Raw genomic sequence first — 20,249 nt, 5'->3', positions numbered from 1 at the left:
CTTTCCCTTGCCTGGCTGCTATCTCTCTGTCTCTCTGTCTCTCTCTCTACTACTTTTCTTTTCTGTTCTCACTCTTTTTTTCACCCTTATTTTGTTGTGTTTCCTCTCACCACTACTACTTTTCAAGTTCGCACTTACCAAAGGCAAAGAAAATTCTCTTGTCCTTATTATTTTGGTGGGGTTTTCCCTCTTGTTTCAACCTATCCCCCACACACACCATCTGTATTATAACCCCTCTTCTTCTTTATTTCTTTCTTCCTTCTTCCCTACCACTGCGCATGCTTTTCAAACACCTCCCCCTATGATCAATTTAATGATCCTGCTGCTACCTTCTGTGTCTCAAAAACATGCAACCTTTTCAAATGAAGCAGCTTGCAGCCCCAGAATACAAAGGCAGGGGCATAATCAAACCACATAAAAAGGGCGGCATAGAGGAGGTCCAGAGGGATCAGTCATACACCATTTGTAGCCGCCAATACACCCCTTATGGACTCCATCTTCCTGCTTGATGAAAGCGGCCGCGCCAACTTCTTCAGCTTGATAATGCAGTCTATTGGCTCTACTTACATATGCCTCTGGCAATATGCTCGCCCCACCAAGTATATATATCTATATGCACTACATATAGTACTACTGTCTACTACTCATCTCTTTCTCTCTTTCTCTATTCTTGTGGCAGCTGGCTAACATGTTTGTTGATCTTTGCAGCTGTTTATACATCAAGGATGGATTCTTTTACGAAGAAAACACCCAACCAAGCTCTTCTTCTGGGAGTCTGGCTAGGAGATTTTTTGATGAGTACCTGCTATCTGTTTTTCCCGTGGAAAATGAGTAAGAAATGATAACTAGCTAGTAATTGTGATGATGTTGCCATGTTGGATTTATCAAAACATGTTCCCCATATGTATGTATATAATCGCTTCAAGTGGGTTTTTGTTTTGGATACCAGATTCGTTCCAGGACTCGCTTTCAAGAATAGTCATCCCTATATAGAGTTGCCAGAATTGAATCTTCAAAGACTGGCAAGGACTGAAGTTCAGCGACAATTCTATCAGGTACATATATATATATATATAATTGCATTTTGTTGATTAATTGAGACCATGAATATTCCAAGTTTTGTTAGCTAAATTCATTCTTTCTATGCTTGTTTTTTCACAGGAAGCGAGGATTAAGGTTTGTGGTGATCGATGTTTCTTAAAGCTTTATATTTGATATATTTAACATAACAACTATGTATTAGGCCATTGGCCGAATTACCTTTAATTCTCTGAATCTTTTTCTTGTTCTTATAAGTTCATTATAAAAATAGTGAAAGATATTAAAGATTTGTGTTTGTTTATTGATTGCAGACTGCAATTTTTATGGGGTGCAAGAGTGGAGAGATTGAGATAGGTTTGTCCAATGTGTCGTCTCAGGTAAGAAATTAATTAACCCATTATCACATGTTTTATATAAGAAATCTTCTAGCATTATCTAGTTTTCTTTGTGAGTGAAAATGATATTTTGCCAGCTCGACATTGAAAAGGAAATGAGGAGCTGGTTTCCTGAAGATTTCTCTCAGCAATTTTCCCCATTTAGAGAGGCCCTTTTGAGACAGGAACAAAACCCACTATCATCATCTTCATCTTCCTTGAGATCACTTTCCATGGATAGCCCTGACTCCTCATCCCTTCTCTTCAACATTCCAACCACTTCCCACTTTCCAGAAACCCTCGGAGAGATTAATCCTCTACTGCATCAAGTACTCCCATTAACAACAACAACAACAACAACAACAACAAGTCCACACCAACAAGCAATGCAGGCGTTTGCAAGAAGTCGAAACATTCAATTCCCAGCTCCAGAGACTGAAAATGCTGCAATGGCAAGAGCCATCCTCGCCGTTCTATCTTCAACTTCTTCAGCTTCTTCTTCATCATCGCATCAACCCCACCAAAATTTACCTTACAGCCATCGGGTAAATTCAAAGGCTGGTGCATTCAAGAGCTACACTTCAGCTTTAGGACCAAGAACCCAGATGGGAGCCAATGTTTGCAACCAAAGCATGCTGAAGAGATCATTTGCTTTCTTTAGAGACTTAAATTTTTTGAGACTCCATGAACGTATGCAAGCCACGCGCCCCACCTCCACTCAGCTTCACCATATGATCTCAGAGCGCAAAAGGCGTGAGAAACTCAATGAAAGCTTTCAGGCATTGAGATCACTACTTCCTCCAGGAACAAAGGTACTTATAACCGTATATTAAATAGTATTTCTCAAATGACAATGCATTAAATCTCTCTCTCTCTTTATAAGTATATGTATTAGTTAATCAGGTTATTAGGATTATGATTGATGAAAAATGTGTTTTTTTGGAGGCATGAAAAACTCTACCAAAACTCCATTGTTGATCCGTGAGACTCGGATCAATGTGATTCATTTATCTTTTTATGTTATTCTCATTCTGTTTTGTACGTACCAGTATATTGTTACAAACCCCACCTTGATCAAAATTATAATTTTTTTTTTTTTTTTTTTGGATCAAATAGAGAGACAAAGCATCGCTGCTGACCACAACAAAGGAGTATTTGAGTTCTTTGAAAGCTCAAAACGAAGAGCTTACTCGAAGAAACCAGCAATTGGAGGCGCAGCAATTGGCTGCAAAAGAAGCTGATCATCATGAAGAGGAAACCAGCTCCTCAAGTGATCAAAGTCCCATGGTTCGGATTTCACACGTCCCAGAATCAACATCAGAAGAGAGAACAGTTAATTTGCAAGTGATTATAAGAGGAGAATGCCAAATGGTTGATATGGTGATTCGCATTTTGGAATTCCTGAAGCAGGTTGAGAATGTAAGCTTGGTGTCCATGGAGACCACAACCCGGATATTAGAATCAACCTCCACTAATCGCATAACCATGAGATTGAGAATCGAGGTATGTAAATTTTAAGATAGACCCAAATTAAATAGGAGCTAGGTTTATATATATTTTGATTAAAAAAGTTATTTTGTGAAGATATATAGGTATATATGATTACCCTAGCTAGCATGAAAGTGATCATGTTTTTACAAGATATATATGATGGCTAGCTTATCAAATAAATTAAAGAAAATCAAAAGGGTATTGAAAAAAATAATAATATTTGGGGTACTACAATATCTTTTCTTACAATTAATAATATTTCTATTACAAATTTAGATGGCAATTTAACATTTGATTAATGTTAATTAATTTGAAAAAGCGATAATAGACTTTTATATAATTCATGTGGTTTGAATTCATTGTTGGCAGGGAAATGAATGGGACGAGTCTGCCTTCCAGGAAGCAGTGAGAAGGGTTGTTGGAGACTTTGTACAATCATGACAATTCGATTAATATGGCCGCCGGATTTATTCTGTTGCGGCTTCCGGTCGTTATCAATGGTTGCTTTTCCTCTTTCTCAGTCAATCTCAGCCATCAATTTCGGGTTCATAAAATAATATTAGATTTCGTGATTAGTGCATCAGTAGCACACAGTTTTGAGAGCCAACCCCTATATCTAAGCATTTAATGTACGACGCCGTTTTGGCATAACATTTTGGATTATTGTATTGGTATCCTAACCACATACATATTCATATATATATATATATATATATATATAACGTTTTGTTTATAATTTCAATTTTGTGTGTTCTAGAATAAACTATATATATATATATATGTTTCTTGTACGATTTATGTGTCGCCCATTTTGACTGTAATTTTATAAGGAGACCATGAAAGCGAATCCAACAAAGATTCATGGATGTATTAATTCAAAGGTTGTCCATCGTCAAAACTTAACCTTTTTTCAATATTTCTCACCAAACCACAGAATAGATAGGTTTCTTTCTTTATCTCCCATTATTTTTGTCTCTTTAACACTTGAAAAAGCCTCAGCTGGGACCCCCAATTCTGGCCGTCAATTGAGAAGGGGCTACATGAAATTCTCTTGCCTTATTTGAAAACCCAAATGAATTTTATTGGAGCTCTTTCTTATTTACATTACATTGAATGTAGAGGATAATTTCAATTTTTTTTTAAAAAAAAAAGGAAAAATTTGTAAAATTAGTCCATGTGATTTACTTGATTTGCAATTCACTTATTGTGACATCAAAATAAACTCATAGGTCCCAAGAGGTAGCTCAATCGGCTAGGACCACACTTAATGAAGTAGAGGTTACTAGTTCGAATCCTCCTCCCCCTCTTTATGCGAACATGTCAAAAAAAAAAAAAAAAAAGGTCCCTGAAGTATACCAAAAAAATAATTTAGTCCCTACAGCCAAATTTTGTTCACTAACTTAACAGATCCTGATAGCGTGAAACGTCAAAGCCAATAAAATTGTGATACCTGTCCTATTTAAATCAGTGTCACACTAACGAAATATGTTAAATTAGTCGACAAAATTTGACTGTATGGACTAAATTATTTTTTTGGCATACCTCAAAGACCTTTGAGTTTATTTTGATACTATATAGAGCTAATTGTAAATCAAGTAAACTACAATGACTAATTTTACATTTTTTCCTAAAAAAAAAAAAAAAAAAAACTACGTGTCTTTTGTTGTCCCATGCAGTATCCTTTTGTTTGCGTCATGTATCACTAAGCCTATGGATTAGCTAGCTAGACCATGATGTTGTCATATGGACAATGGGCCACGCTAGTTTAGCTTTTTCACTAAAACGAAAACGATGGAGACTTTAGAGACGGCGTTTTTGACTTTCAACGTCTGAGAAATTGTTGTGGCTGAGTTACTTTGCTCAAGAGTCAAGGCAATGGTTTTGGTCATTCTTTCTTTCTTTCTTTTTTCTTTATTAATCTTCCTATCTGTTAGACAGGGTATACCGTTAATGTATTTATTTATTTATTTATGACACCCGATGTTTTAAGTAAATTTTTATATTAGTTTTTCGAAGAAAAAAAAAAAAAGCAAAAAAGAAAGCCATTTATTTTGGTGGCATGATGTGACAAATAGCATTACTCTTTATTTATTTGAATCAAATTCTTAGAGCATTTTCAATGGAGGAGCCAAATTTTTATGCAAAATAGCTTCTCAAAACTTATTTTTATCTAGTTTAGCTAATGAATTTTTAAATGCACCTACATCCGATTAGCTAGATTTTTATCTATATCATTTAAATATTATTAAAATTGAGAAAAGTTTTGGAAAAAAAAGAACATGTAAGAAAAAATAGAAAAAGTTTTGGGAAAAAGATAACATGCAGAGAAAAAGTAGGAAAAGATTTGGGAAAAAGAGAAAACAGATGAGAGAAACAATAAAAAAATAAAATGACTCTCTTAAAAAATGTTGCTACATTTAACTTTTTTTTAACTCTTCTAATCAAATATATATCTATTTTACATTTTCTTTTGGCTAATCCAATATAGAGGGTTTTTTAAACATTTGAAGAGCCATTATAGATACAAGTAATATTTGACTTTTTCATTGAGAATGCTTTTATGGGGTGAAAGGGAAAGAGAAAAGAGAAAGGAAGGGAAAAAAAAGGACTAGCAATATGATTAGGTCAAAATGTTCTATTTTAATTGGGTAATACAAGATATCATATTTTTATATCATATTATCTTATGATGTTGATGTGGCGTTCTAATTAACTTTTTGATCAATATATATATATATATATATATATATATAAAAAAATTTAATAATTAGTTCACAGTGCCACATCAACATTAATTGTAAGATAAAAAAGCAATAAAGCAATAAAATGAAATTTGTTGACCCAGTACTTCAAATGTTGGAATTTTCTTTTCTTGATGAATGAAAACTGAATATATATATATATATATATGGAAACATTATTCACATGAAGTAATTCGAAAGTTGAATAGTTGAAATAGGAAACGGTCTCTATGGTTGCAACTGGGTTTGTAAGTGGGAAAAGGGATCGGACAAGTCAATGTTGTTAGTTTAGGATGCAATCAATCATCGTGACCATTTCTTTTTGCAACCATCAAGATTCAAGATGAACATTTATGGAGAAAGCTGCATTTTAAGAGTATAATTGCAATTTTCGTGATATTTCATTATTACTGTAGCCATCTAGCATTAATTTCCTTCAATCACAACCATACCATTACATGGATATGCAACACAACTTAATTGAGATGTGATTGAATTGTAGCTAATTCATGCAACTAAAAAGAGGAGGGAGGCATGATGGGATCCACTTTTGGAAAGAAATATTTAGATATTTCGAGACGTAAGACCAACCTATTTAGGCAAGTCAACTTTATTAAAGCCCTTTCTCATTATCTACCCAGATCAAACTGCAATTCAGTTGGTTAGAGTTTGACATTTTTTGACACAATTCAAAAATCCGACACAAACTCAACACAAAATTAACGAGTTGTGATTTAGTGGTTTGACTCATTTAATTAAATAAGTCAAGTTATGGTTTAACTTACATAGTCTTATAGCCATGCCTCAACCCGACTTGAGCTCAACACACGACATAATAAATTCAAAATTGAATTGTATAATCCATTAGCGATGCTATTTAGACTGTCGGACCAAAGCTTGTACCAGGACCTTTCTCGGATCCTTCCAACGTCTTATATTTTCCAGATTATTCCCATATATAGAAATGTTTTAAGGGGACAAAAAAGTAGAATGAAATTAAAGAAGAAAGTTGTCATGATTTAGGCTCCTAAAAGGAAGAGTCCCAATACACTGAACCAAAGAGTCTATGTGTGCAAATTCTCGGTTTCTTTCATCCCCCCTTTTTGGTCCCCCGTACTATGACATTTCCTTGTGTTCATATCTCAATAAGCTAGTGGATCCCACCGCTAGAAATTGTTGTTTGATCCTTCAAGGAATTTCCCCTTTCTCCCTAGTTTTCTCACCCGTGACTCTCAAGAATCTCTACCAAACGTGGTATTGAACCCATGCAACATTGGGCAGGTGAAGAAAAAAAGATGAATCAAGAAGAAGAAGAAGAACCCAATGCATCATAAAATTCAACTTCCTCATGCAAACCTGTATCATTGCTAGAAATAGAATCCAGAGCAACTGAACTCATCTTACTTCATTTTTCTTATTTTTCTTTTTGGTTTTTTGGATGGGACTTCAAGAGAGAGAGTTCAAAGATGTCAAATTGGAACATGTTCATAGGAATTAGGAAGGAATAAGATAGTCTTACGGCTCTTTCAGTTTGGACTAGTAAGCACCAACAGCCTCTCAAGAAACAATCCAATGATAAATGTAAGAACACCAACCTAGACACAAATTGTACCTATGGATATGATTAACAATTGGACAAATTGCTCTCCTTCCAACTTGCTCCTTCTGAACCAACAAAAATTCCATTCGATACATGTTGCTTAGTATATTAAACCTATAAACAAATCTATTTTACAGGACTGTCGTTGAGAACCTCAACATTTGACCATAAGAAACAGTTGCATGTGATTCTGATTCAAAGACCTCTCCCAATATTAAAACCAAGCTGTGCCCACAAAAAAAGAACGTACCACCAATCAACCCGGAGAAGGCAATTGTATATCACAGGGAATGATCAACCCTGTCGGCAGATAAAAAGAGGAAAGACCTCCAACCGTGCTTCAAGCTCACATGTACACTTAGGCTTCAACAGCAGTGACTGTTTCTTCATCAGTAGAATCGGGTTCTTCTTTAAGATCTCCATTCATTGCCCCTGTTTCAGGTTCCTTTTGTGTCTCAGCATAAAGCAGCTTCTCCCTGAGCTTTACTGTAATTTCATCTCTTACACTTTCATTTTCAGCCAGAAACTTCTTAAACGCATCCTTGCCATGGAAATTCTGGTCATTATACTTGTAAAATGAGCCAGACTTTGAGAAAAATTTGTATTTTACTCCCAAGTCTATGAGCTCTGCTTCCCGACATATGCCCTTGCCAAACTCGAGCTCAAATTGGACAGTTTTAAATGGAGGGGCAAGCTTGTTTTTCACAATCTTCACAATAACTTGGCTTCCTATAGTCTGCAAAGCAAAACAACGTCATCAGGATGCACGGATCAAGAAAATGTACCAAAATGAAACCCATTTAATCAAGGACTGTTAAATTAGAGTCTTCAGCCTTCCCCATGTTTTGTAGATGAGGGGATTGGAAAGAAAGATCAAGATCTACTAAAACACGGTTCGCTCAATATGATAGTAAGAGGAATATCACATGAGATATCATACTGCACGCAAGTTACACAGCATAGCATCAAATCCTTTTGATTGTTTCTCGCTGTAATAGAAGTTTTTACATCCCCAATCACCAATAAAGGACAAATTTGTTCAAGTAGCTGGGAGTACAAGAGTTGAGAAGACAGAAAATTCCAAATCCATTAACATTTTAAGGACTCACCACAAACATGACTAATGACTGGTGACAAAACTCAAGTATACATGATTCAAGCCTAAGGTTCAAAGGCCATTAATTGTGGAAAGAGAATTTCAACATGAAAAATGACTGCATATATAAGTTAAGTCCATTTGGCCCGCCCTACGATTTTGTCGGTCAAAAGTATGTTTTTGAACAAAATCGCGGAAAGCATCTTGTTTGGGAGTGCGTCTGAAAAAAATGGTAGTTTTAAAACATGAAAAAAAAAAAAAAAAAAAAAAAAAAGGTTCAAATCGCAAGCAAGGGGGTGGGATTTTAAAAACGCACGATTTTAAAGGCCAAACTGTGATCTTACCTATCGCTTGACTGCATTTTTAAAAATAGTGTTTCATTAATAACGTTTTGAAATCACTATTTTTGAAACCGCACGCTTTAAAACTGCTAAACCAAATGGACCCTAAGAAATTAGAATAGCCCATTTCAAGCCCATCAAATGAGTTCAACTACACATGCAGATAGAGTATACATGATAGATATCACAACAGCCCCTACAAATACAACGTTCAAATTCAAGAGTGAAACAAATGGATGAAATGTCATACCTCTTCACCCTTCTTGACAAGCCCTATTCTCCTAATATTTAGGCGCACTGAAGCATAGAATTTCAAGGCATTACCACCACAGGTAACTTCAGTGGGCCCACCAAATCCTCCAAACGTAGAAAGCTTCGCTCTTACCTGGAGATACATAAATCAAATTAGGGAGGTCTCACCATAAAACAGACATGATTATCTGCCATTGAGAAATCAGGACAATCAAACTGCTTTTATGAGGACACATCATACATACTTTTTTTTTTCTTTTTTTAAGAAGTAATCTTAGTCAAACCCTAAACACAATACAATTTACATCAAAGGCATCAGACATGTAAATTCCAAACCAGCCCCTATAATTAACAAAGAATAAAATTACATTAAGTTGGGAATGCCCGGTTGAACAACAAAAAATAGTACAAAAAAAATATTGGTCCAGGCTGACCAGGTCCAAGGCTAACCCAAGCTCATTCCATTTACTGCACCTCAGAAGATGCTCAGCCCAAGAGCAATTATACACATGCCTCTCATCTCAAGCTCAGCCATCAAAATAATACAACAACAGGCTGTGCCTGTGATAGTATAACCAAAAGTGATACCTGATTTATAAATATCAATATAGTCTGTGATAGTGATAAAGAGTGGCTCAACTTGCGAAGTGCCTGGCTCATCAATCTAGCCTGCATCGCCATGTGAGCATCACCCATCTCGCCATCGAGCTCACCTTTAGGCACAAGGGCTGCTACCTGCCACCAGAAATAGAGCTATTAATGTCGGAGCAGAACATTAAACAGCAGCTAACAACTTGAAAATGAACAAAAAAAAAGTAACCCATCATGTGTGCTTATGCCACATATGTTGCTACAAAATGCAAGTAGCAAGAAGATCTTTCAAAAAAGCCTAATTAGATGATAAGGGAATCACAGAATACGTAGTTAGAGAGAGGAGAAGAATATGGCATCCTAAAAAGATTTTGCAAGAAAGTAATAAGCACATTTGTGCAGCTACCAACAATGAATTTGAATACTGCCAACAAAGATCTTGAATACCAAGCAAAATAAGCTCGAGCCAATTGAGCACCAAACTTACACTGTCAACAACAACAACATCGACTGAACCACTTCGGATTAAAGTGTCCACAAGACTGAGAGCTTGTTCACCACAATCTGGTTGCGAGAGAAGTAACTTGTCAGTTTTCACCCCAATAGTTTGGGCCAGTGCTGGATCCAGAGCATGCTCAGCATCAACGAACACACAGTAACCTGCATAGAAATGGCATGAAACAAACTCAATTTCCCTTAAAGAAGCTATAGAAAAATTCTTTGAAAAGGAAACAATAATCAAAAGTTCACCAACAGTATTACTATTATATCTGTGCATGGTTGATATGGATTCTTCATTATTAATGTATGAGAATGCAAACCCAGAATATCTTATAATGCATAATATCTTCCTAAAAACCATTGTGTTTTTTGTTTGAGTATCCACTTTATAGATCAAAATGATGATATAATAGGACAACCTATGCTTGCTATTAAAATATAACAATCTAATCAATGAAACGAGCCCTTTTTTTTAACAAAACAATTAGCAAAAAGCTAAAATTGAGATCGGTGGTGGAGGCCAGGATAGATAGCGTCAAATGGAATGCACCACCCAACTAACAGTTAAACCAATATATGGAGAAACTATCTGCACAGAATCAGGAGATTTAAAAAGAAAACGTCCTTCAAACAGACTTTATCATGTTCTGTAAAAACAAACATAAAAGCACACTCGCACCCACTAACCCAAACTCACAAATATAAAATATGTTGCTTAAACTATTGTAGTGACGTATAGTAACAGATGTCCTTTTACCCAGTTATTATTAGTGATGAAGCTAGAAAAAGTAACTACAAAAACATATAAGAATGACCTCCTTCCTTTTGTGCTTCAGCAATTACATGTAGAGCAAGAGTAGTTTTCCCAGAAGCCTCCGGCCCATATATCTCCACAACACGTCCCTACAGAGATCCGATAAAGGCATATTATGTGCAGCCGAAACATATCACACAGGTGAAATAAACAGTCTGTTCTCTGTCTATTTCCATCCTTATGCTCACACGAAATACATATCCACTCATAGATATATGCATTATATACATAAAAATATCTGTGTATGTAAAACAAATATTATACATATATAAGTGAAATATGTAACATAATATTTAACTTAAAGTAAAGAGGTTTCTAACTTAGGTGACTGAAAGGAAAATATAACAGTGGCAGAAAATGAAAGAATAAGATCAATAATTAGCGTACAGTCACTAAAAGGAAAAGGGCTGAAAACAACATAAGAAACAAAACCAGCAAACCACCCAAAACCTTTTTTTTTTAAATTCCCAGCAACCTAAATAATTTGCATTAGACAAGGAAAATTGAATTAAACTGAAGAAGGTCAAGTTCCACGAATTTTCATGGAACAGAGCTGATACCTTTGGAAGTCCACCAGTCCCCAGTGCTGTATCCAGAGCAAAAGAACCTGTGGATACCACTGGGACATGCCATGAAGGGGATGACAGACCAAGCCACATAATAGATTCCTTTCCAAATGAGGATGTAATCTGATCCAGGGCTTGTTGTAGGGCCAAATCTTTCTTCGAAATGTTATCTTCGCTGGACTCGCTTCCATCTGACTTAGACTTCTTTCTACCTTCAGGAAGATAGAAACTGAGATTGTTAACGATCCACTTATCAAGACATGCAACAAAGTTGAAAATGCTAATTCTATATTACATTCACTCAGATTTTACAACAGCAGACAGAATCAAATCTATCTTACATGTTGCATCTAACCATACTACCAAGATAAATTACACTGCACATTATTCATTATCATACAGCATGGTAATTGAAAACCAGAAATTTAATTACATGTTGATTGACTCATGTCTCTTATAACATGCCAAAACATGGAAATAGAGTTACACAACAGTATTGACAACAAAATCATAAATTTCAGAACTCCCAAACTATGCTTTTGTCAAGCAAAGTACTTTCAGCACCTTTACTAGCGAAGTCGCGAAACTGAAAAGATGTCCCCAATATCCCTGTCCTAAAGCCCTGCACAGATTTGACAAATAAATAATCAGCTAAAATGAGTTAATTACAAATGCACGAAACACATAAACTATAGAAGAAGCATATAAGACCCTGAAAAAATATTTATACAAAACATACATTTTCTTGAGATAAACAAACACAGAAAAAAGACATGCCCATATTTCTACTTTCCCATTTGATTGCCCGGAAAATGAAAGCCCAGAAAGGGTTTAAAAAACAAGAAACTATTGCAAGCACTTCTGTTTTTGTTTCTTGGAAACAAGCTAACTCAACTCCATTGAGCCAGCCAGCTGCAATATGCTCCGTTGAATGGAGATAATCGTGTTTTTGGGTCCAAAAACTTAGTTTACAAACTTCCATTTCTGAAACAGTCCTAAACTTTCTTGGTGACCAAACAGGGTGTAAAAGCAACAGGGTCCCAAAACAAACATTAAAAAAGAAAAGCTCTAACAAATGGATGGAGAGAGTAACCTCTGGAACGAACAGAGAGCGTTTTAGAAAGGAAGCGCTCCGAAGAAGCCTCGCCATAGACGGGTACCCTCCACCCCCAGAAGACAGCTTCTTCGGAATCGAAATAAAAAAGAGATAAACTGAACAGAAACTTAACTGTCACAAATATGCCTCTCCATGCACGTGCAAGTATGAGAAACAAAAAGAAGAGAAGAGAAGACAGAGAGTCTCTGGTTTTTAGGGTTTTTGGTTTGGTTTCCCGTTTCCCTCCCTTTTGTGAGTCACTGAGTGTGAGTTTATTGCAGAGTGAATAAATTGGGCTGTTTGGGCCGTATGTGCTGTATTGGAACTGTGGGCCTCATTTTTAAGCCTGGAATATTCAAGGGCCCACCATTCTTGGGCTGATAGGTATAATAAAGAAAATGGTAAAAACCCATTGAGATAAATACGTAAATTTCAATAATGCTACATACTACATGTAAATTTCACAAATATCTTTAGAAAAAATTGATGGGATGATGAGTAATGCTACATATTACACTTAAATTTCACAAATATCTTTAAAAAAATTGATGTGGCCAGGTCTAGTAACCATTGAATATTTCTTTTAACAATGGTTGATCAAATAGTTATTAGACTCTTATCACGTCAGCTTTGCGAGATATTTATAGGATGTTTGTGTGATATGTAGCATTAGTTGTCATTGACTACTAATGTTTAAAGAGATATGTTATATACCACACCTTTTTTTTTTTTGGGGGCATATCCACACAAGGGTAAGAGAAGGGAGAATTCGAATTAGTGACATCCGCGTCATGAGGCGTGGTTCACAGCCGATTGAGCTACCCCCCACACTTTTAGCTCACATTGTTGATCAGTTATTAAATTTTTTTTTTTTTTTTTAACAATGACTAATTGATAGTGTCACATCAATAAAGTAAGATAAAAGTGTAGTATATAACCTTACTCATTTTTAAATAATTTGGAATTTCTAACATGGCATGACTCATTTGTTATGCCACATGTCACTATATGATTGGATGTGACATGAAGCAACGTTAGTATCTAACAGCCACATATGATGTCTTTTTATCAAAGGTTGAATTGATCATCAGCAAAAGGCCCTACAATCCTAAACTTTTTCTGCTTGAAAAAGAGTCAATGCAGCTTTACATGGAGTATGAGCGCAGAGCGCTTGAGTAAATGATGTGCTCCCTAAACAAATAGCTTTATCTTTATTGGTAGAACTTTTTTGGACCGTGGTTTCTTAAAATTGGGAATTTCACCCAATTCCTCCTATCCTTTGTAATTTGGAAAGGGGATGTAAGGAACCTAATAAAACATGGCCCTTGCCTGCTCGAGCCTCTCTCTCACTTTTTTTTTTTCTTTTTAATTTAAAATTTTCCAATTCATTTTATAAACTAAGAATATAAATTTCACCAACTTGATATGTCATCCATTACCACGTAAGGCTGTCATCCAGCAGCCCATCATCTCATCTCGAAGAACCAGCTTTCTAGTTTGTGATTTGCCAGCCAGCGAAGCAAGCGACGAAAAATAGACCAACTGGACCTCTCCATCCCACAAAGCTCTCTCTCTCTAATAGGTTACCAACCATTACCGTCACCGAATAATCGGTGATGGTAACGGTCGAAATAAACTTAGTCAAGATGAAGTCGGTGAAATTACCGACTACCGTCACCGATTCCCCCACACCCACCCCTAACTAGGACACAACTTTAGTTTAATAAACTGCCACATGAACCCTCATTTTCATGAATAGGAAAAAACAAAAACAAAAAAACAAAAACAAAAACATCATTTTCATGAAAGGAAAACGTACACATATTCTCATTTTCACACTTTTAAGTGCAGTCCTTGACGTGTCAAAATCAAAATCTAATAATAATTTTTATACTGTCACATCAAGAAGCATGCACCTAAAAGTGTAGAGAAGGTGTGTATCATTTATCTTTCATATAATATGAACTGTCACGAGTGTAAGACGGTTGTACGAGCAGCATCTCAACAACTCAAGGAATTAGTAGAAAAAACAATGCCGACAAAAATAGCAAGACCAAGACTGATGTCTTTCCAAGTCAAAATAGTAGGCATCGCATCGGGAGATTTTGACATGCACAGAATATTACTAGGAGACTAAAACAGAATTAACACCATATAGAATTTCAACATCGACGACTTGCTAGACTAGTCTAACCACCCACAACAGTCGATCACACAATTAGTCGCAAAATGTTGAAAACATAATGCTAGCTCAGCAACAGGTCAAACCATTCAAGAGAACATGAGAGCAATCAGAACACAAGGACTACAAAGACATATCTATGTTTTTGTTTGCTTGGATAATACAAAAACATAGATATATACTAGAAGAGTTTCTGGAATCATTCACATTCAAATGACCATTACATGCATCAACAAATCATAGCACATCTCTCATTAATGTAAAAACCAGTCTCTTCAAACCAACATGAACAAAAAGGAGAAAAAAGGCTAAAAATCATTCATCATATGACATAAGGGAAAAAAAAATATAGGAGTAAAAGGAACCATCCAAAATCGCCAGAAAACCCCTTTTTGATCAACATTGCAGTGACCCCATCACAACTCTCATGCATTTAACATTTGCTACAACAAACTCTTCTAGTCTACTGTTGCTTGCATTCTGGAGGGCGCTCGCCCTGCTGACCATCTGCAGCTTGTGTTCTTCCACTCTTCTACAGATTATAACACCATAAGTGATTAGGAAATTCTGGTTAAATTAAATGCAATAAACAAAGAAAAGAAAAATAAGAGCAATTGGGAATAGTTTTATATTCTTCTGAAAAGGGCACCCAGGGGAAAAGAGGGGGGATGGGAAAACAGGTATCACACCTTGTGTCCAGCTGATGACTGCAGAAACATTCCAAACCAATTTAACAAATAATCATTAGTACCAGTTTTTAAAGCAAAAATTAGAAATAAATTCTCGCAAATCCAAATTGCTTAAACACTTGCCTTCTTTTTGGTCTTGCTTTCATCTTCATCTTCATCGTCGTCATCATCATCTTCTTCATCTTCCTCATCCTCTTCATCATCATCATCCTCTTCAACATCATCATCTTCATCATCATCCTCTATGTCTCCAAACTCATCTTCCTGAATAGCCTCCCCCGTAAACCATGACACAGCATGGGGGATGATCTTGTCTCGAATAGTTGACCTATAGTATGAAATACAAGAATACTTCATATGGTGACTTTAAGATTTCAGTTCACCACTATAGCCACAGAGCTTGAACAGCATTTCCATTTAAAACGAAAAAAGACATACTCACCCAATGTCATAATCTTGTTCCATTTGATTTTGCAGCTCCTCAGCCTGACCAAAAAAATCAAAACTAACGTCAAACACAATCAAAAGTCAATTATCATCAACCATTTCTCAAGATGTTGTGATGTTGGTCATACAGCATCTTCTTCAATATCTTCATCATCCTCAGGGACTTGAGGTGGACTGAAAAAGTTGAAGAAACTCTCACAACTTTCAGTTTTAGTAATTGGCTTGGCATTCTTTGATCCCTTCTTAGGCTTCTTCTTAAGGAGCTTCTGTGTCAAGCATTTTCCTGCATGCCATTCAATTTCCGTCCTAAAAGGCAACAAGGACCAATCAAATAATTGTTGTAAACAAGCCTATAAAATAATCAAACTATGAAGTCTGAAAAAAAAATTCAGCAAAATAGCAAGGTAGGATCCAAAGTTACCCAATCGCTTTCTCTAAAATAGGTTCATCTTCATCAATCATGTGATATGTCTTTGTCAACACAGAGTTCTTGAAATATGGATTGGTGTCAAAGAAAAACTCAAGCTTGAACCCCTTCGGATTGTCTATCCTAGACCACTTAATATCTTTGAGATATTTCAGAGCTCCTTCATCACGCTCAGTTATCTGATTGCATGAAAAAAGGAAACCACAATTTGACATAGTCTTATAGAAGCATCAAATACAATAAATTATTATACACCATACTAACCTCCTCAGCTAGCACTTCATTATTTTTCATTGCAGTGAGCCAGAAATCAGGAACTCCTTTCTCTGCATGAACATGTAATTCAGCATCAAGCTACAATGAATCCCACCCCCAATTTTTTTTTCATGATAACTAATTCAAATTAATTAAAAGCACAAAGGGGCGCAACTCTAGTACACAAGAAGTATAAAAGAGAACCACATTTAATATGGAAAAAGAAGAACCAAACTGCAAAAACTCAGAAAAATTAGAAACGGGCAATCTAAACAACACTACCATCCATGTATACAAGGATTGGAACATCTTCTTTAAATAACTTTGCCATCCAAAAATAATTTCTCCAGTCTTGGTTTAATTTCAAGAAGGTACCTTCATCAGCTTTATCCTCTCCTTCCTTTGCAGCATCATCTGTAACTCCTTCAGCTTCAACAACAGCATTTACAATCTCATATCGCTGCAAGTATTTAGTAAAATTGATAAATATGTTAAAAAGATGACCACTTATCAATTACTTTCAGAGTAATTAAAAGGAAGTCAGCATCCAAGGCACTAAGCATGGTGAAATACAAGCAATTGGCTTGGTTCAATAACATGGAGGCATGTCTCATAGGGGCCTAACTATAGGCCTCAGTAACAAATTGCAAGTACAGAATGCAACAACAAAAATATTCTACAAATTCTTTCTTCATTTTTCACAACATTTTCACCTAAAAAAGAATGGACAACAAGGAGCATGAAGTGTGTGTGAGAGAGACAGAGAGAGAGCCCGACCAACTCTCGTCCTTAGTGCAGAATATAGACCAGTATGATACCTTGGTGTATAGTGGTTGATACAACTTTTGATATTTGGCTTCAAGAGCAGCTCTCTCCTCAAAAAATTTTGCCTCCAATTCATCATGGTGGCTCTGTAATTAGAAAAAAAATTAAAAAACTCTATATTTTATGATATGAATAGATCAAGTAAAGCAAAAACACAACACCGCATAAGACAAAAGGCATGTTCATGTAATTTATTACATGATGTATGAAACAACAATAATAAAAGCAGTCTCATAGAAAAACTTGAGATTCGATAGTACTAAAAGTTTGTATGAAAATCAGAAATGCAACACATTTCAGTAGAAAGCAGCAGGAGGGATCTTTTAGATGTATTAATTGCCCATTGCTATGTTCTGAAAGAGCAACAAGGTCTTCATAGAGAGACTCACCGATATACTTAGCTCAATTGGACTTCCTCAATTTGAGTATGTTGAAAACAAGAAAAAAAATATGAATACTGAACTGGAGTTAGATTTTTCCAGTGTCTTATATCCTAGTATGGAGTTCAATGATCCTAGACATTGTGCATAATTTTGCAACGTGTTAGTTCTTATGGCAATATCATTTTATGTGAATCACACGCAAGTGCCATTTGTTTGTGACAGACTTGCATGCTCTGGATACACTCAAAATTTTGCTAAACCTACCCCTAACACAAAACAACTTCGAGATCTGTTCCATGCTTAATTAACTTAAATTGAATCAAAGCCTATTTGCATTCTCTCACAACAACAAATCATGCATTTTCTAAACGAATATACTCACAATTTAATAAACAATATCACATCATAGTTTAATAAACCACTTCCACCAAAGAAAGTTGAATGCACAAGCACAAGAACATAGACATGCCTGGATCTCTTTGAGAACCTCGACACGCCTCCTGACTTTCGGAGATAGACTCTCTAGCAAATCGGAGTGCTGCCCAGCCAGAGACTGAATCTTATTCTGCACAAAACACCACGAAACCCTAACATCATCAGCAAATCAAACCCTAAACGCAAAGATAAGATGACAGAGAAAAAAATTTCCTGCACAAGAGAGTCCAATCAACAACCAGCTAAAATGCTTAATTGAAAAAAGAACATCCGTACAAATTGAAGCTCCCTCTTCATTTCCCGTTGGATTCTAAGCAACCAAACAGAGACATCTATGCAATAGTTCACTAACCTTGAGAGCATTAACGAGGCCCGCTCGATCCTCCTCGTTGAGAGCTTCGTACATAAAATGGCCAAAAGCAAAAGGCAGATTATCATATAAGATGCACAACAATCAAAGACAAAAAGAGAGAGATTAGGGTTTCGTAGAAGTAGAGATTACCGGCATTGAGATCGGACATATTGAAGTTGTCCTTTTCGTTGCTCATTGTTTGGCTATTAGAGCTGCGAGGGTCGAAGAAGAGATGGAAGCAATGGAAAGCTAAAACCCTAGCCTCTCTTTTTAAAACCTGCTCTCTTTATCACAGGGGCACCGCTTAGCTTTAATTTTATTTTTTTTTTCTTTATTTTTTAATATTGAGGAAAAGGTGTTGGGCTGCATTTGCAAGCCCAGAAACTTCGAAATGGAACCATATGCATACTAGACAAGTTTTTTTTTTTTTTTTTTTTTTTGAAAAATTACAATTTATCTCTCTAAAATTGGCAGCGTTTTTCAATTCGAATACTAAAGTTTCAATTTTTGCAATCCACCCCCAAAGTTCTAAATTTTTGCAATTTGACCAATTGTACCCAAAACTTTCCATTTTGCCCCTAATTTTTTTTTTTTTTAATAACAAATTTTTAAAAAAAAAAGAAAAAAAGAAAAGGGCCACCCCTTTTGGTCATTTGACCATTTTTGCATACCCAAATTTATTTATCTTTTCATAAAAAATAAAAATAAATAAATAAAAATTATGGGCAATATGAGAATTTTGGGATAATATTTGTCAAATTGAAAAAAAAAAAATGAAACTTTGTGGGAGTGGATTGCAAAAATTGAAACTTTAGTGTTCGAATTGAAAAACGTTGTCAACTTTAGAGGGGTAAACTGTAATTTTTCCTTTTTTTTTTTTTTTTTTTTGGTAACAACATCCTAGACAAGTTAATGCCCTTCACCATGGAAATGAGCTTTTTCTTCGATCCATGTGAGAATTGAGATATATTTATAAATTTTAGCGTTTATTTAAATTTACAATTTCAAAATAACATTTTAAAAATGTGCAACTTGAAAAATATAATTTAAAAAAACGTAGTTAAGTGTAGCAATTTTGAAAACAAATATTTTCTACGTTTTTAAAATCGCAATTTTTTAAAAACATCATTCCAAAGGATCCATTTGTTACAATTTAGTTTAAAACCGCACTTTTTATCTACAAAATTATAGTGTCAAACACATCCTTAATAAAATGTTATGGGTACCAACTTTTTACCAATAAATGAATATCAAAATGAATAAGCTCCACATCATTTTGGTATCCATATTTTACTAAAAGATTTGGTATCCCTAACTTTTTAAAATTTTTAATAGTAATGACAAAGTTGAAATAAAATTTATTAAAAATACATGTGATTATTTAAAAATGCATGTGCATCTCACATGCAAATAGACTTATGTCATTTATATTGATTTAGAGAAAGTTCTTCAACCCAATTTTGAGAAAAACTATATCCCTTCAACTTGAATTTTCATTTTTTTTAATCTTTAAATAAAAAAAATATTTGGTTAGAAACCAATTTATTAAACTGACCTTTATTCTTAAAGTACCTAATTGTAAATTGTTCAATTAAAATAAATGTAAGAATCAAGTGTTTCGGTTCGGTTGTAATCCACTCCAATTTAGAGGAAAATTTTGTTGAATTGAAATATAGGAATCACAATTTTTATTTTTATTTTTTGAAATGAGGAATCACAATTCTAAGTAGTTGATATTCTTAAAATAATA

At 35.2% G+C, this 20,249-nt stretch overlaps 3 protein-coding genes across 3 annotated transcripts; 1 reads left to right on the top strand and 2 right to left on the bottom strand.

Moving 5' to 3' along the window:
* Positions 1-279: 279 nt before the first annotated feature.
* Positions 280-3,536, top strand: LOC132166497 (basic helix-loop-helix (bHLH) DNA-binding family protein). The gene is made up of 8 exons (XM_059577321.2): positions 280-599; positions 709-831; positions 950-1,055; positions 1,162-1,176; positions 1,353-1,418; positions 1,514-2,227; positions 2,532-2,918; positions 3,276-3,536. The coding sequence occupies exons 1-8, from the start codon at positions 487-489 to the stop codon at positions 3,345-3,347; spliced, it is 1,596 nt and encodes a 531-aa protein (XP_059433304.2). The 5' UTR covers positions 280-486; the 3' UTR covers positions 3,348-3,536.
* Positions 3,537-7,207: 3,671 nt separating this feature from the next.
* RECA2 (recA DNA recombination family protein) lies at positions 7,208-12,702 on the bottom strand. The gene is made up of 8 exons (XM_059575926.2): positions 12,502-12,702; positions 11,973-12,030; positions 11,403-11,620; positions 10,844-10,931; positions 10,015-10,187; positions 9,525-9,671; positions 8,935-9,069; positions 7,208-7,983 (listed from the first exon to the last, which is right to left on the bottom strand). The coding sequence occupies exons 1-8, from the start codon at positions 12,556-12,558 to the stop codon at positions 7,606-7,608; spliced, it is 1,254 nt and encodes a 417-aa protein (XP_059431909.2). The 5' UTR covers positions 12,559-12,702; the 3' UTR covers positions 7,208-7,605.
* Positions 12,703-14,911: 2,209 nt separating this feature from the next.
* NAP1;3 (nucleosome assembly protein 1;3) lies at positions 14,912-18,787 on the bottom strand. The gene is made up of 12 exons (XM_059575927.2): positions 18,650-18,787; positions 18,500-18,543; positions 18,182-18,277; positions 17,323-17,415; positions 16,880-16,964; positions 16,514-16,575; positions 16,244-16,428; positions 15,951-16,128; positions 15,818-15,861; positions 15,499-15,703; positions 15,376-15,393; positions 14,912-15,218 (listed from the first exon to the last, which is right to left on the bottom strand). The coding sequence occupies exons 1-12, from the start codon at positions 18,693-18,695 to the stop codon at positions 15,150-15,152; spliced, it is 1,125 nt and encodes a 374-aa protein (XP_059431910.1). The 5' UTR covers positions 18,696-18,787; the 3' UTR covers positions 14,912-15,149.
* Positions 18,788-20,249: the final 1,462 nt, after the last annotated feature.

Source organism: Corylus avellana, chromosome 11 (assembly GCF_965113065.1).
Source record: "Corylus avellana chromosome 11, dhCorAvel1.hap1.2, whole genome shotgun sequence".
Taxonomy (NCBI): Eukaryota; Viridiplantae; Streptophyta; class Magnoliopsida; order Fagales; family Betulaceae; genus Corylus; species Corylus avellana.
The sequence above is the reverse complement of the archived record's forward strand: the minus strand, read 5'-3'. Positions and strand labels throughout refer to the sequence as shown.